Here is a 15002-nt window from a genome sequence, read left to right on the forward strand (position 1 = left end):
CTCAAGATAAAAGATTAGCTTGAGAAGATAACAAATAAGTTTTGGTTCTAATCAATGAAATGGAAACACACAAAGACCATTTTTCTCCTTCTTAAGAGAACAATGAAGAATGGCATACAAAGACAGTGGAAAAACAATGAAAATTTCAACAAGAAAGATCTCAACAACAAGCATAAGGAGCTCAATAGTACTGAACTTAAGTAAATTATTGTAGGACACCAAGAGCGAGTCCATCATCAAGTCAACGATAAAGGGAGACACACCAAAGGTCATCTTCACAGCCAAAAGTGGCAACAAAGAGAGGAATGAGCAACATAATGTAAAATTTCCTCAACAATCAAAGTCCAAAACACATATCAATCAGAACACAGGAGATATGATCACTCAAGGAAGGCTGGATCATCATCAATGACAAAGCATACAAGACTAAAGACCAGCCTTGAAGACAAAGCTGAAAATAACCCTAATGACAAGACTCCACATGATCATGTCAAGGGACGACATGAGCTAAGAAGGGGGGAATGTTAATGGATTGACCAAACGAGCGTCCACCTGGCCGGACACCACATTTATGCTCTATTATTTTTTCAAGCTAGCAAAGTGATATTCAATGTAAATCTTGATTCGACATTAGCAAGTCGATTCCATGAGTTGTAATTCTCTTATGACATTTGTAAAAGTCGATGTGAATCAGCCACTGGCCATTTAGAAAGCCCTAGGTATAAAGGTCAATATCTTTAGCCTCTGAATATCTCTCTTGCTATAGAATTCCTCAAGCTCCTTGGAAATGTACTCTTCACCGTTATCAATCCTCAAGATTTCTAGCTTCGTGCTAGACTAATTCTCTACAAATCCTCATAATTTTTGAAAAGTAGAGAAAACTTGATCCTTATTATGCAAAGGATAAATCCACACCTTCTTAGTGAAAACATCTATAAAGGTCACAAAATAGCTAGCACCCTCTGGGGACTTGGTCGGCGTGGGGCTTCAAACATCACTATGAACAAGTTCTAATGGCGAGAAACGTGTTCCTAGTCTGTGATCCATAGTTGCCATAGATATAGTGTTCACACATAGAAAAGTTGAAAATATTAGCACAAATAGGTAACCAAAAAGTGCCAATGTTTTCATTCCCTTTTGGCCCATATGGCCTAGTCGGCTATATCACAACTCAAGTGACGACAACACAACTATGGATATACAATCCTCTTTTGCACACAAGACAAACATAGAATAGAGTATTAAATGATTTTTACATTTGAGAATAACAAGGTTCCCCTTCCTGATCATTAATGAAGCATCCCCAAATGTTTTGTAGCGCAAGTTGTCAAGTTGACGAGTAGATATCAACAATCCTCTTTTGCACCCAAGACAAACATAGAATAGAGTATTGCATGATTTTTACATTTGAGAATAACAAGGTTCCCCTTCCTGATCATTAATGAACCATCCCCAAATGTTTTGTAGCGCAAGTTGTCGAGCTGACCAGTAGATATCAAACTTTTTGCTAACTTTGGGATATGTTTGACATGAGTATGAACTCCATACCAATGATTATGAAAAACCAACTTAATGTCTTCAACACCATGTATTTCAAGCTCATACGCATCACCAAGCTTAGCTATGCCCCGTGTATAGTAGAGATCCACTCTGTGTGTGAGGTGAAACCATCTCTAGAATCTATGACCCGATTCATATCAAAGCTAGCATCTTGTGCAACAAAAGAATCTGGGCTAAGATATGTTGTAAAGACTAGAACATTTGAGAGAGGTACAACCCCAAGCACATCTTTAGTCTTAGGAGACTCTATCATATTGTGCTTCTCAATATTAGATTTTTCCTATCACCCTTGAGACCTTATAGAAGCATCAAACTTATGATACCATTAACGAGATCCTTGTTTTGTCCCATAGAGAGCCTTTTTAAGTTTGCAGATCATATTATCATTGCCTTCAATAACAAACCCTTTTGGTTGTTGCATATAAACGTCTTCATGAAGATTTCCATGTATGAATTTCATTTTGACATCCATTTGAACAAGTTCCATATCTCAATGGCTACCAATGTAAGCACTAAGCGGAGTGTTCATCTTCTAGTGAAAATATTTCATTAAAATCAACACACTTTTGCTACTTAAAACCCTTGGCAACCAATGTAGCCTTGTACTTTGGCTTATCATCAATGGAAGTGATATTTATTTTGTAGAGCCATTTGCAAGGAACAACATTCATGCCCTCTTTCAGAGGTACCAAGTCCCAAGTGTCATTCTTTTTCAAGAAATCCATCTCAAATTGCAATATCCAATTTCCACTTAATCTTATCATCTATAGACATAGCTTCTTCATAGCATGAAGTCTCATTGCAATCTGTCAACATCACAGTCAAGAGATGGAACAAACATTCAAGAGGACAAGAAACCCGAGTAGATCTTCTTAACTCAGGCACATTAGGTTGTTCCACTCTTTCTTCTAACACAAGTGGTTTTTCCACATGTTGTGATTATTGTTCAATTACATTATGTACTCTATTAACCACTATTCCATTCTCTTGAATTATCACATGTCAAATCTCAACAGTAGGTATAGGGATCTTATGCATCTTCTGCTCATTGAAGTACACATCATTACTTCGAAGATCCCAAAGACAATGTCCCATCTCACCAGACTCGCCATAACCCAAGAATATATATCTCCTTGACTTGGGGTCGAGCTTGTTACGCTTAATCTTGTGTATATGACAAAATGCTCCACAGCCGAAACCTTGAAGATGTTCATAAGAATGAAATTTTTTAGACCAAAGAATATCTGGAACCTGCTTGTCTAGCACATGTTAGGTGACCTATTGATGATATGAATTTTTGTAGCAATTTCCTTTGCCCAAAACCCCTTCGAGTAGATTGGCATTAGAAAACACATATCTGACTTTGTCTAGTATTGTTATGTTCATCCTCTCTCCAACACCATTTGTGGAGGATTGTAAGGAGCATTCAAGTCGTGTTTGATTCCCTTTGAATCACAAAATTCTTGAAAAGACTTTGAAACAAACTCCCCACCATTGTTAGTGTGTAAGCACTTGACCTTCTTTTCACTCTAGTTCTCAACTAATGAGATGGAATTTTTTAATGCATCAAGCACTTGATCCTTGTGTAAGTTAAGAGGAAAAACCCAAACTTTATGAGAATAATCATCTATGAATGTGGAAAATTAAGAAGCACCGCTGAGACACTAAGCATAGGATCACAAATGACATTATGTATCAAATCTAAGCGCTCACTTCTTCTATAGCCACTTACTTTGTGAGGACTTTGTGTTTGTTTACCATGCAAAAAATGCTCACACATCTTAAAGAAAGAATAATCAAGACCCAATCAATAACCCAAACAAGACAATGCTTTTATTCATTTCTCACTCATATGACCTAGTCGGCAATTTCACAAGGAGGTATTTGGTTGCTCAGCTATACATATAGAATTGTTCTTAACACTAGCAACATGTAGAGTTCAAAGAGTTCTATGTTGAAACCTACCCTTTAGAACTCCACAATAACTATTTGTCTTACCATCTAAGCATACCAATTCACATCCACATCAATTTTTGAAACTCCAGATCAACCCAAATCATATTGCACCAATCATTCAGGATTCAATTGATATTCATATTGATTCCAATGTCCATTCATTACTTGATGCATCCTTGCATATGGACTTAATCCATAGGTGCTCTTTACTTTAAACAATGATAGTTTTGGTTAACTACACTTGTGCTAGTTAACATAGGCTTCAATTACCTTGACCATGATGATTATGACCTACTTTTGGGGTGGTATTTTTGTTCAACTTCTCATAGTAATGGATCATGATGATTGGAACCTAATTTTGGAGTGGTGTTTGTTTTCAACTTCTCATAGTAATGGACAATGTTTTTTTTAGTTTTACACTATGCTTTTGCATGTTGCAATAGCTTATGAGAAATGTAAGATGATTTGAAATTCCAACAGGTTAAAGGCGCGATGGAAGAAGAATCGTGCATGTCCTTTTAAAAATAAAATTCCTCTGTCTGGATTCTCGAACAATGTTCTTCTTCAAGGCAAAGTCTTGGTCAAGAAACATACATCAAATGCCATGTGCTCTAGATGTGGTAGAGCTCCTAAATAAATGCATTTTGGTACTTTGGTACTTTCTTTTTTTATAGAAAATTGAGCTCTCCACATTAAAATCCATGTGTTTGAACACTAAAACAACTCGGATTCTTTACCATGGGCATTTATCATGGAGAGAGGTGGAGGCTTGAGGGGATACAATGATACAATGCCTTTTTTTTGCGGACACATAAATATTGACACGCTTAGTGTTGCAAGTATTATCATGCTTATTATCACACATATCACCAAAGCTATAACAGTAATATCAAGTCCAAATAAAAGGCACGTGTAAGTTCTTAAAAGTTTAGGATATTTTGGTGACCTTGGTACTGGAGCTCCCAACGTTTGATCGAATGTAATTTTTCGTACATGCAAGCATATAACTATGCAAATCATAGGATTTTCCATATAATGTTTTGTTTTGTTCGGGGATACTCATGTGCTTGCTCTCTTCAGCGAACAGAACTCATCATTCACCATGCTTGTTAGTGCATATGCAAAGCTTCATCGAAAACCTTATTGATGTTTAGTATGTAGGCAATTGGCATTTGTCAAGAGCAAGTAAATGTTGATTTAATTACAGCTTGTCCTATCAATAAAGTGAGCTTGGAAGAGAATGCATCTCGTACAACAAATTTAAGAGATTAAAATGAATTGTTGCAATAAGTGAAAAAAATTAACATCCAGAAATCAATAACATATTCATTTTGACAAGGGTATACCTCAGCCCAACGGCATACATATCTCATCCAAGAAAAAATTTAAGAGTGAAAAGGCTTTTAATGACCATACTAATCATATGGTATATTCCTCATATCCTTATGGCCATAGATGCTTAGGGAGCATTAAATCCGAAACTTTAGTGAAAAATTTCTCCTAAGGCAAGTGAAACCAATGCTCGGTCCTTGATTTCTTTACAAATCTCATCGGTGTTGTGCATTGAAAAACTGCGTCGCCATGTGCATACGCATATCAAGCAAACTAATTTGATTGTGTATGAGGACATATGCAGTGACTCAATTGAAATATACATCACTTAGATGATCACTGCCAATCTATCGTAACGAACAACACGAACCCAATCCGGCCCATCAGCCAATTGAGGCAATTATTTATTATTGGAAATGTATACCAACGAAAGTAAAGGAATAAAGATCAAATAAATGATCTTGGCTTGTCTAATTCTCAAGTGGAAATAATGACAAAAAAACCACTATGGTAGCTACCACAACAGGATAAAATTGATTTCACAAGAAAAATCTTTACAAATTAGCTACATTATACTAGCAATGGAAATTCTTCCTCTCCACATAGAAGAAAAGGACATGGAGCTAGGCTCTACACATAAATATTTTGACATTCTACTTCATAGCATTTGATTCTGTGTCTACCCATCAAGCTCACACAAGCTTAGCTTTCACTTCATACTTCAACAAATGATCAATAAGTCGCTTCAAGAAAATCAAGAGTGTTCACTTGGCTCTATGTAGCCATGATGAACTCTGTAGCACATGTGCACCTTGTGGCCACACAAATGTGCCTTGATAATTTTGAATCCCATCCTCAAGCATTGTTCACCATCTAGAGCTCTTCAAGGAAGGTTCTTCCTATTGTGCGTATTGTGACTTATGTTGTGGAGGCGGCCTTTAGCATGGATTTATAGCCCACCTCGCCATATGGGGTTGTCCTCTTATGTTTTTTTAGCATGTACATAAGCCTCGGAGGCCCAATACAACACCCAATTGGTGCTTATTTCAAGTTCGATGCGAGGCAAAGCTTTCCCAAGAACGACTACTTTCAGATGAGCATCAATATATGAGTGTTTAGGGTAAAATAATGAAAGAGATACCTAATAGCATGAAGAACTATCAATCTTCACATACTTTCTCAATTTAAGGCTTTGAAGGTGCGTGTCGTCTCATGGTTTGTTGCTAGCTTCTACTTCTAATGACATGGGACAAGACATGGATGTGTATTAGAATTATGCTAGCTTTTATTTCTAGTTGGGCATTCAAGAGTTCTTAAGAGTCATGTCCTGAAATGTTTTTGGTGTCTATAATGTTAGAGATGTGCATCTCTGTCCATTAATATTGATCTACCTCTTTGCTCAGCTTTGGTGATTGCCACGGTGTGTGCATAGATGATGTATTTCCACTTCCTTCAAAGTTAGCATGTGGACCAACGACAAGAAAATAAACACGTATGTGTTTTTTATGTGGTAGTTTTGTACCACAAAAAGGTTGTATTTCAATGCTGCGAGATTGGATTTATGTTTTTCTACTAACCTTTGGTAGTTCTCAATGCTCACCTTGTGAAACTATCAACCGCTTTCTGCATCCATCCAGATAGGATTCCAAAACCAAATTTCAACAACAATACAGTCACATGGAGATGAGAGCTACAAAGGTCTTCTCCATTGGGATTGTTGTGTCTTTAAACTTGCCAACAATTCTCGCGCTGCACTTCACCACGAGCGACACTAAATGATGTGGATAGCCAGCATGAACTCATGTCGTGCTTTCTTCTACTTGTCTAGAATGGTCTCCAAAGTTTCTCGCACCACTATCCCATGCAAAACACCACAAAACTAAGCTTCACCCAAACTAACTATAACTATATATACAACCTATTGCATAGTTCCGTTATTTGGGGGGAAAAGAAAGATCTTGAAGTGCATCATTCCTTGTTTACAGGTCTTTTCACTACACCTGCTAGTTTATAACTAACTGTAAAGATGCCAGAATCTTTTATATATACTCAAATCTACTTATATTCAATAGCCTGCTGCACGTATGTCATTGGACATTTGACACTGAAGTTGGAAACAAGACCATGAAGAGCTCTTTAGGAGATCTCAACAAGAATTATATAATTCCCGTGTACAGTCATTGCATAGCTCAATCCAGAGTCATCTAGAAGTTCAGATTTCAAAGTTACATCTATGACAGCCCCCACGATATTATACTGGCATCAGGTTATACAAAGTCTTAATGATGATTTTTATACGTCTACACTCTTCCAACCCAAGGCCAAAAAGCAGTATGACCATCATATGATCCTTGCTTGAATATGTATCTTTGTGGTAAAATGGTAGACCACAACTATAGTGTGATATAGTACAATCAAGACTAAACCTCGTCAGTGGCAAGTGCGTAAATTTTATGCAACTGATTAATACAGACTCGAAGAAGTGGGTCATCACCATTTGCATTTGCACTAGGGTTAGATAGTCACAGCACCAAAAATGTAAGAAAAAAACAGTTATCAACTTCCTAGTCCATGGTGGGAAGGAGGTCAAGCGAAAACTCATTTCAGCTTATGTTTGGGACTGATTGCAGCTTTCAGTCCCAGAACGTCAGTTTTAAAAAGAGATCATTGATCGTACAATTAACGTCTCAATTGCATGGTTCTGCTTGTAAAAAGGCACAATGCTTCTTATCAAGCAATGTCAAAAAATGGAGCCTGGGTGACAGGAAAATATTTTGTATGCTCTTGCTGATTAAGCTTCCCAGAAGCTGCATTTTGAATTAATGAAAGCCTTTGGCTTTCTGATTGTTCTACATTTCCTTGTGGAAACATACTTGGGAGCTATTTGGAATCATCTAAAAGAAGTAGCTTACCTTGTGTATACATGGAGTCCTGTGGGTGTAAGCCTTGCAATTTTATCTCAATGTGAAGTATCAGTGATACAAATTTGAAGGAAACCCTGCAAAGCTCGAACTCACTTTGTATAGCCCTTGGACATAAATTTCTACAGAGCCCCTGTTCTGATTGGCTGAAACATCAGTGTGGGTTCATCGTGTGCATCCAAGCATTCCTCTTCCTGCACTCCATGAATTTGCTACAATTTTTAACAGCCCACACTGCTTTCTACAAAATCGCCCTGGCCCCTCAGATCATCTCTCACAATTGCTTCCCCAGTTCGATCTTTTTCACCATTCTAATTGCGCCATGCAGCATTGAATCGATAATCCCTGCAACCTGGACATTGGCCGGGGCAGTAAAATTTGTAAGCTTCTACAAAATAAGCTTAAACATCATGAAAAGTACAGCTCCCATACATACCGTGAAGACACCACCAATAATGGCACAGACATTTGTTATAAAATGTGAAAAAGATTTTGGAGTCTCTTTGACAAGAACCTGTTTGATGAACAAAGAAAGCCAAACAAAAAACTCACAATCCTGACTAAGATGCGTTGAGCCATCATTTTCAATGAAGCTACCCTGTGATGCCATGTATAGTCAAGACTCACGAACCTGCATTGGCGACAGCTCGTAGTGAAACTTGGCAGTGGGAATAGTTGACGTCTGAACAACATTGCTGTGGACCGTGTAGTCATATAACTCAAGCAGTGATTCAAGAAACCTTGATGACAGTACTTCAGTCTTAACAACTTGTAAATAATGCTCGTGCTGCACAAATAAGGTTCATAAGCTAATTGTGGATCGATTCAACAAACCATTCTGTTTAGAGAATACTTACGGTAATGTTTTCATGCTCTGACACATAAACTTTTACAGGAAGGTGATGATCGCCTGGTGAAACAAGCTGGGGAGTTAGCCTTATGACTTCCCTCAGCTTGTTAGGGGGCAACTTCCTTCCAAAAGAAAAATCTGAGACATAGTGTGTCATGTTCATAGTAGAGACATCAAATGAGTGAGACCCTGAATGAGCTGATATCATCAAATTACCAGGAACCTGCACATTGAAATGAACAGGTATGTGCTCTACTTCTACTTAAGACACTCAAGAAAGAAAAAATACTCTCTCTCTCTCTCTCTCTCTCTCTCTCTCTCTCTCTCTCTCTCTCTCTCGCAAAAAAGTGGGGCTTGGTACCCTTTTGTATTACGTAATCAAAATTACAAGCTTGTAGGCATACACACAACCAATTTGATAGTGAAAACCCCCCTGAGATGTTCTTGATTACAAACTGCAAAGTTATAGGGTCAAAACTGCCAATGATGCAAACTTATAAAAGATGGGTGATACAACAAAAACTAGAAGCAAGGGAGTCAGGGAAGAAAGTAGCAAAGAGCTGAAGCAGAAATAGGCCACCATGACATCAACAAGAGGCCGGAAACTCCACCAAAGAATCTCCAACAGCCAACTCCAAATCTTCAAGGCCGTATACAACGGCGCATCCCAGCTAAAGAGATTACCACCGCCAGAAGACTCCGCACCAAAAATCTGAGAGAGAGAGAGAGAGAGAGAGAGAGAGAGAGAGAGAGAGAGAGAGAGAGAGAGAGAGAGCCTCTAGCCATCCCTGGAAATGATCAACAGGGCTATGACATTCTCAGCAAACAGAAACACTATATGGTGCAAATCTGAAGGCGAGACAAGAACCGTCCAACACACCCACCAAACCAATTCCATCTTTTGTATGCAGTATGGGAGGAACCTTTTTGCCGCCTTCAACAATCTCAAAAGGTGCTTTGCCAGTAGACGAATGCACCGTATTATTGTACGCATACTCAAGCATAGGCAAATATTGTTCCCACTTGCCCTTATTATCTGACACATAGCATTTCAGCAGATCTAAGACAGTAGAATTAGCCTCTTCTGACTGTCCATCAGTTTGTGGATGAAATGAAGACGAGAACTTGAGCGTAGTGCCCATGTTCTCAAACAATCCTCTCCAGAACAAACTGGTCATGCGAGGATCACGATCACTGATAATCGATTGTGGCATACCATGGTACTTAAACACATCGTACATGAACAAGCGTGCCATCTGATCAGATTTTATCTTCTTCCTGACAGGGATAAAATAGGCCTGCTTGTTGAACCTACAGATAATGGTCCATATACCATCATTCCTTGTTGGCGTCCTTGGAAGATCAAAGATAAAGTCCATAGCAATGCTTTCCCATGGCTTATCCAGAATCGGTAGTGGTTGTAACAACTCTGGTGCCTTTTTCCTTTCAAACTTGACCTTTTGGCAAACTATGCATGCTCGCACAAAGGCATCCACATCTCTCCTCAAGGTAGGCCAATAGAAGAATGTCTCTACCGCTTTAACTATTGCATCAATGCCACGATGCCATGCATACGGTGGGACATGACTCTCTTCCATGACCTTATGTCGCAGTGGCCTAGTGACACAAAGTCTGCCATGCATCATCATAAAACCATCTCTGAGGAGGTAGTGCTCGTGATGTTGCCCCTCTTGTAACTGTTCAAAGATCCTTGCAAAATCTTCATCAGCAGTATATTGTTCCTTCATGTCATCTAACTCATGATGATAAGGAATTGACACAACTGAAATTTGTGGCTTTCTTGATAACGCATCAGCCACAACATTCTTCTTGCCTTCCACATGCATAATCTGGAAGTGGAACATGGAAAGAATGTTTGCCCATCGCATATGCTTTTCGGATAACTTTGAATGTGTCAAGAAGTATCGCAAGGTCTGATGATCTGTTTGGACAACAAAATCAGCACCTAAGAGGTAGTGCTTCCAGCTAGAAAGGGCATGAATCACGGCCAAGAGCTCTTTCTCATACACTTGCATAGTCCTCTCTGGCCCTTGCAAAATTCGGCTTTCATAAGCTAATACCCATCCATCTTGCATTAGCAATGCTCCGATGCTACTGCCACACACGTCACACTGGACCACAAATGACTTCCTGAGGTCTGGCAAAACAATTACTGGATCTGAAGTCAACTTTTCCTTTAAGAGACTAAAAGCTGAAATCTCTTTTTGGGTCCATCTGAAAGTGACCTCTTTCTTTTGCAAAGCGTGAAGAGGCAATGCTATCTCTGCAAAATTTCTGATACACCTTCTATAGTAGGAACACAATCCCAAGAAGCTTCTGACATCGTGCACAGTCTTCAAGTTTGGCCATGTCTTGATAGCTTCGACCTTTGCGGGATCCATTCTAACACCATCCTTTGAGACTATGTGGCCAAGAAAGTGGATCTCTTCGAGGAAGAATTCACTTTTCTTAGGATTGACAAGTAACCTGTGACTGCGCAGCCCTTCGAACACAATGGTCAAGTGACGCCTATGCTCCTCTTCATTCTTCGAATACACTATCATGTCATCGAAGAATGTTCCAACAAACTGTTGATGCGAGTGGAAAATCCGGTCCATCATTCTGTTGAACGTGGCAGGAGCATTTGTTAGCCCAAATGGCATCACTAGAAACTCATAAAAACCAAATGTCGCTCTAAATGCAGTCTTGTGCACATCCTCTGGCCTTATACGAATCTGATGGTACCCACTCTTAAGGTCTATCCTGCTGAAAATTGCAGCATCCTCTAAACGATCGAGAATATCATCAATTCTAGGAATAGGAAACCTTTTCTTGATGGTATTCTTATTCAACGCACAGTAATCACTACACATGCGCCATGAGCCATCCTTCTTCTGCACTAGGAGCATTGGGAAGCAAAAGGGTGAAGAACTAGGCTGAATCAGCCCCTTCTCTAATAACTCCTCAACCTGGCCCATAATCTCTTTCTGCTGTGCCGCACTACCCTTGTAGGGAGGTCTATTTGGTGGGCTACACCCTGGAACCAAATCTATCCGATGGTCCTCAGGTCTCTCTGGCAACAATTGCGGCAGTAATGAATCAGCAAAACATTCACTAAACTTTTGCAAAAATGCTGAGCTTTCTTTATCTAACACAGATAAATTTGACTGATCACTATCTAACACATCACGTGGAAAAATCAAGTACACAGAAAGATGATTCTTTATTACAGAAGTGATAGCAGAAGCACATACAATAGGGACTGACTGTCCTTTAAGCTTTACATCCAAGATGTGAGTTTTGCCCCTATGCTGTACAGTGATCTTTTTGTTGTAGGCATCCAAGACTCCATGCACTCGCAACATCCACGGGATCCCCAACAGGGCGTCACAACCTTCCAACGGCATGATGTAGAACTCTTCTGTGTCCACATACGACTGAATATGCACATTGCAGACGCAGTTTTCCAATGATAGGAGTAACACACTCTGAGTGGCCAAGACATGCGAACCTTGCCTCTGCTGTGTATCCCATCTCTTCAGCTCTGATGCCCAGCTTCATAGCTAACTCTGGTGAGATAAAGTTGGCTTTGGCACCTGGATCAAAGAAGATGAGTGCCGTCTGATCCCTAACTTTACCCCATGCCCTGCATAACTCACTGGCATCTGTGCTGGGCCTGTCACCCACCATGTCTGGCACTAAACCTGCCGTGGGTTTAGGCTTCTTGCCTTTCTAGTCTTCTTTATCCTGTGAGTCAGCTGGTCTTTTCCTTTGTGGACAATAAATAGAAAAGTGACCAGGAATTAGGACCTTCTTTTCCTTGAGCGACTTGCGCACAAAAGGCTTTCTTTTCTGTTTCTTTGCCTGCGCTCCAGAAGTCCCGACTGAATCCTTGTCTTTGGTGGCCTTTTCTGACCCCTGTGACGCATCAAGAGCTGTTTTCACAAAGGGCTTCTTCGCTGAATTTTTCTTTTGCAGCCCTCCTTTGTCGTTGCTCGGAAATCCACTGTCCTCTCCTTTCAACAAGGCAAGACTAGTGTTCGCAACTTCCATAAGCTGAGTGAGGGTAGCCACTCTGTTCTTTGTACAGTAATCGCGAAGCCCTTTAGGCAGCCCACAACAATACTTCTCTATCTGCTCTGTCAATGGCACAAATCTGTAGGAGGTCACTGAGAGTAACGGTTTACAAAACCTCCTATTGTACTCCAGCAAGCTCTTGCACGAAGCTGAAGTAAGCTGGTGCCAATCTGTCATGACGTCGGCTTCAAATTCATTTGATAGCCAAGCAGATGCAAGCATTTGCTTGAAGTGTCCTTGCATTAACAATGTCGTCCACCATGTAAGCGCATTGTCCTTTAAGAAAGTGGCAGCTTTCCTGACCTTCGAGGCCTCTGTAAAATTCCCTCCCGCATAAGCTGTATCGAACTCCTGGAGGAAGGTAAGAACTTTACAGCTGCACCACCTTCTTTGTAAGCCTTCGGCTTCTCTAGTGCCCCCAAGTTGTCATAAGGGATGGTCTGTGTAACAGACTTGGACACTCCAAGTCAAGAATGAATCACGACAGCACCAAATAACCACTCCAAAACAATTCACAGATCACAATAGATTTGCACTGGCCCAGCGGAGTTCCGTGCCTAGAGATATTGGCCCCAAAGACTGACGCCCCTTTCGGTATTTGTTTTTGTATTAATCAATTCAAAGTACAAGAGAGTGGGTCGGGATTCACTCTCAGACTTTGCGTCCAGATGATCTGAGAAGTGAGGCCCTCACCACTAATTTAAAGGTTACAATGGATGCCCAAGAGCAGAGCCCCAAAAGCCTCAAATCAAAAGCAATTGCTCTCTCTCTCTCTCACAGAGAGTCAAAACTTGAAAGCAAAAGCATTCTCTCTCTCTTTCTCATTGCATAGAGAAAAAGCAAGATTCGCGTCGCTCATCATTATATACATATATATATATATATATATATATATTAACGCCTCCGCGATTTCCGGAAATTAGGGTTTCTGGCAGAAATTAGGGTTTCTGTTGTCCACCACGTCATCACTTTGCGACATACCCCCCTCTTGAAAGCATTGTAATCGACCGCGATTACGCCTGCAAAACCGACAAAAGCCATAAACCGTCTTAGCAGACACTGACTGTTAGTACCTACCTACTAGGAACACACATCTAGCACATGTACAAAATCGACAGTCACATCACAAGACATCACAGGACATCACTAGACATCACAGGACATCACATGACATTCAACATTCATTCGGATCTTAGACCATGATTTATCGGCAATGTAGCTAGCAATCACATCTAGGTCCAATCGGGACCTCATCGATGTCCGATTGACTAACCCCTATTGCAACCATGTCTATTCGAGATCAATCAGACCAAAATGCTGCAGTCATTTCGGCTGTCAGTTCCATTTCATTAAGTCATCCAGCAGAATACTGTCAGCTATCAGTATCCCTGAAGCTCAAAGAGACATCAATGACTTTAGTATCAAAATCGAGGCATCTGTTGACAAGGGAGCGGAGTGACTCCCCTCTTGTGCATCCCACTGCACCAGATCTCCGACCAAGCTGATTCTGGGTTCCGTTTGGAGTAGACTACGCTAAACCAAAACATCGAGGTAAAGTTTCACAATCCGAGGAGTATCTGCTAGGTCCTCCTCCTCCATCCACTTCGCATCAAATGTAGGAAAGTTCTTGAACTTAACCAAGAATTGCCTTCGGACTTTACCTTTCTTCGTATCGTTTTGTGCCAAAATCTGTTCAGGAACAAGGATCTCCTCATTTTCTTCCACTTCGGGTTACTCATTAGGCTCCCCATCATCAAGCACATCACCCTTAACAAGTTTCAAGAGACTCACATGCAATGCATTGTGAATCCTATCACAAAGTGATGACGTGACGGACAACAGAAACCCTAATTTCTGCCAGAAACCCTAAAATTCCTGCAAACCCTAATTTCTGCCAGAAACCCTAATTTCCGGAAATCGCGGAGGCTAAAATTTTTATTTTTTTTTTTCTTTTTTGGAAAATGATGAGTGACGCGAATTTTGCTTTTTTATAAAAAAAAGAGAAAAGACTCTCTAAGAGAGAGAGAGAACTGATGCTTTTTATTTTAAAAGCTTTTGGGGCTCTGCTTTTGGGCATCCCTTGTATCTTTAAATAAGTGGTGAGGGCTTCACTTCACAGAGCATTTGGACGCAGAGTCTGAGAGTGAAACCCTAACCGCTCTCTTGTACTTTGATGATTGATTAATATAAAAAGAAATACCGAAAGGGGCGCCAGTCTTTGGGGCCAATATCTCTAGGCACGGAACTCTGCCGGGCCATTGCAAATCTATTGTGATCTGTGAATTGTTTTGAAGTGGTTATTTGGT

At 40.2% G+C, this 15002-nt stretch overlaps 1 protein-coding gene across 1 annotated transcript in view; it reads right to left on the minus strand.

Annotated features, from left to right (window-relative positions):
- Positions 1-7434: 7434 nt before the first annotated feature.
- The window catches only part of PDIL5-3 (PDI-like 5-3), an 86550-nt gene continuing 78982 nt past the window's right edge, over positions 7435-15002 (minus strand). The window contains exons 12-15 of the mRNA XM_086497638.1: positions 8627-8842; positions 8401-8556; positions 8206-8283; positions 7435-8121 (exon numbers count right to left, since the gene is read on the minus strand). Of these exons, the coding sequence (XP_086353764.1) occupies positions 8044-8121; positions 8206-8283; positions 8401-8556; positions 8627-8842 (528 nt within the window). The 3' untranslated portion in view covers positions 7435-8043. The remainder of the gene's footprint in view (positions 8122-8205; positions 8284-8400; positions 8557-8626; positions 8843-15002) is intronic.

The sequence above is a fragment of the Adiantum capillus-veneris genome, chromosome 23, assembly GCF_014529385.1.
Source record: "Adiantum capillus-veneris isolate H3 chromosome 23, ASM1452938v2, whole genome shotgun sequence".
In the NCBI taxonomy this organism is placed as follows: domain Eukaryota; kingdom Viridiplantae; phylum Streptophyta; class Polypodiopsida; order Polypodiales; family Pteridaceae; genus Adiantum; species Adiantum capillus-veneris.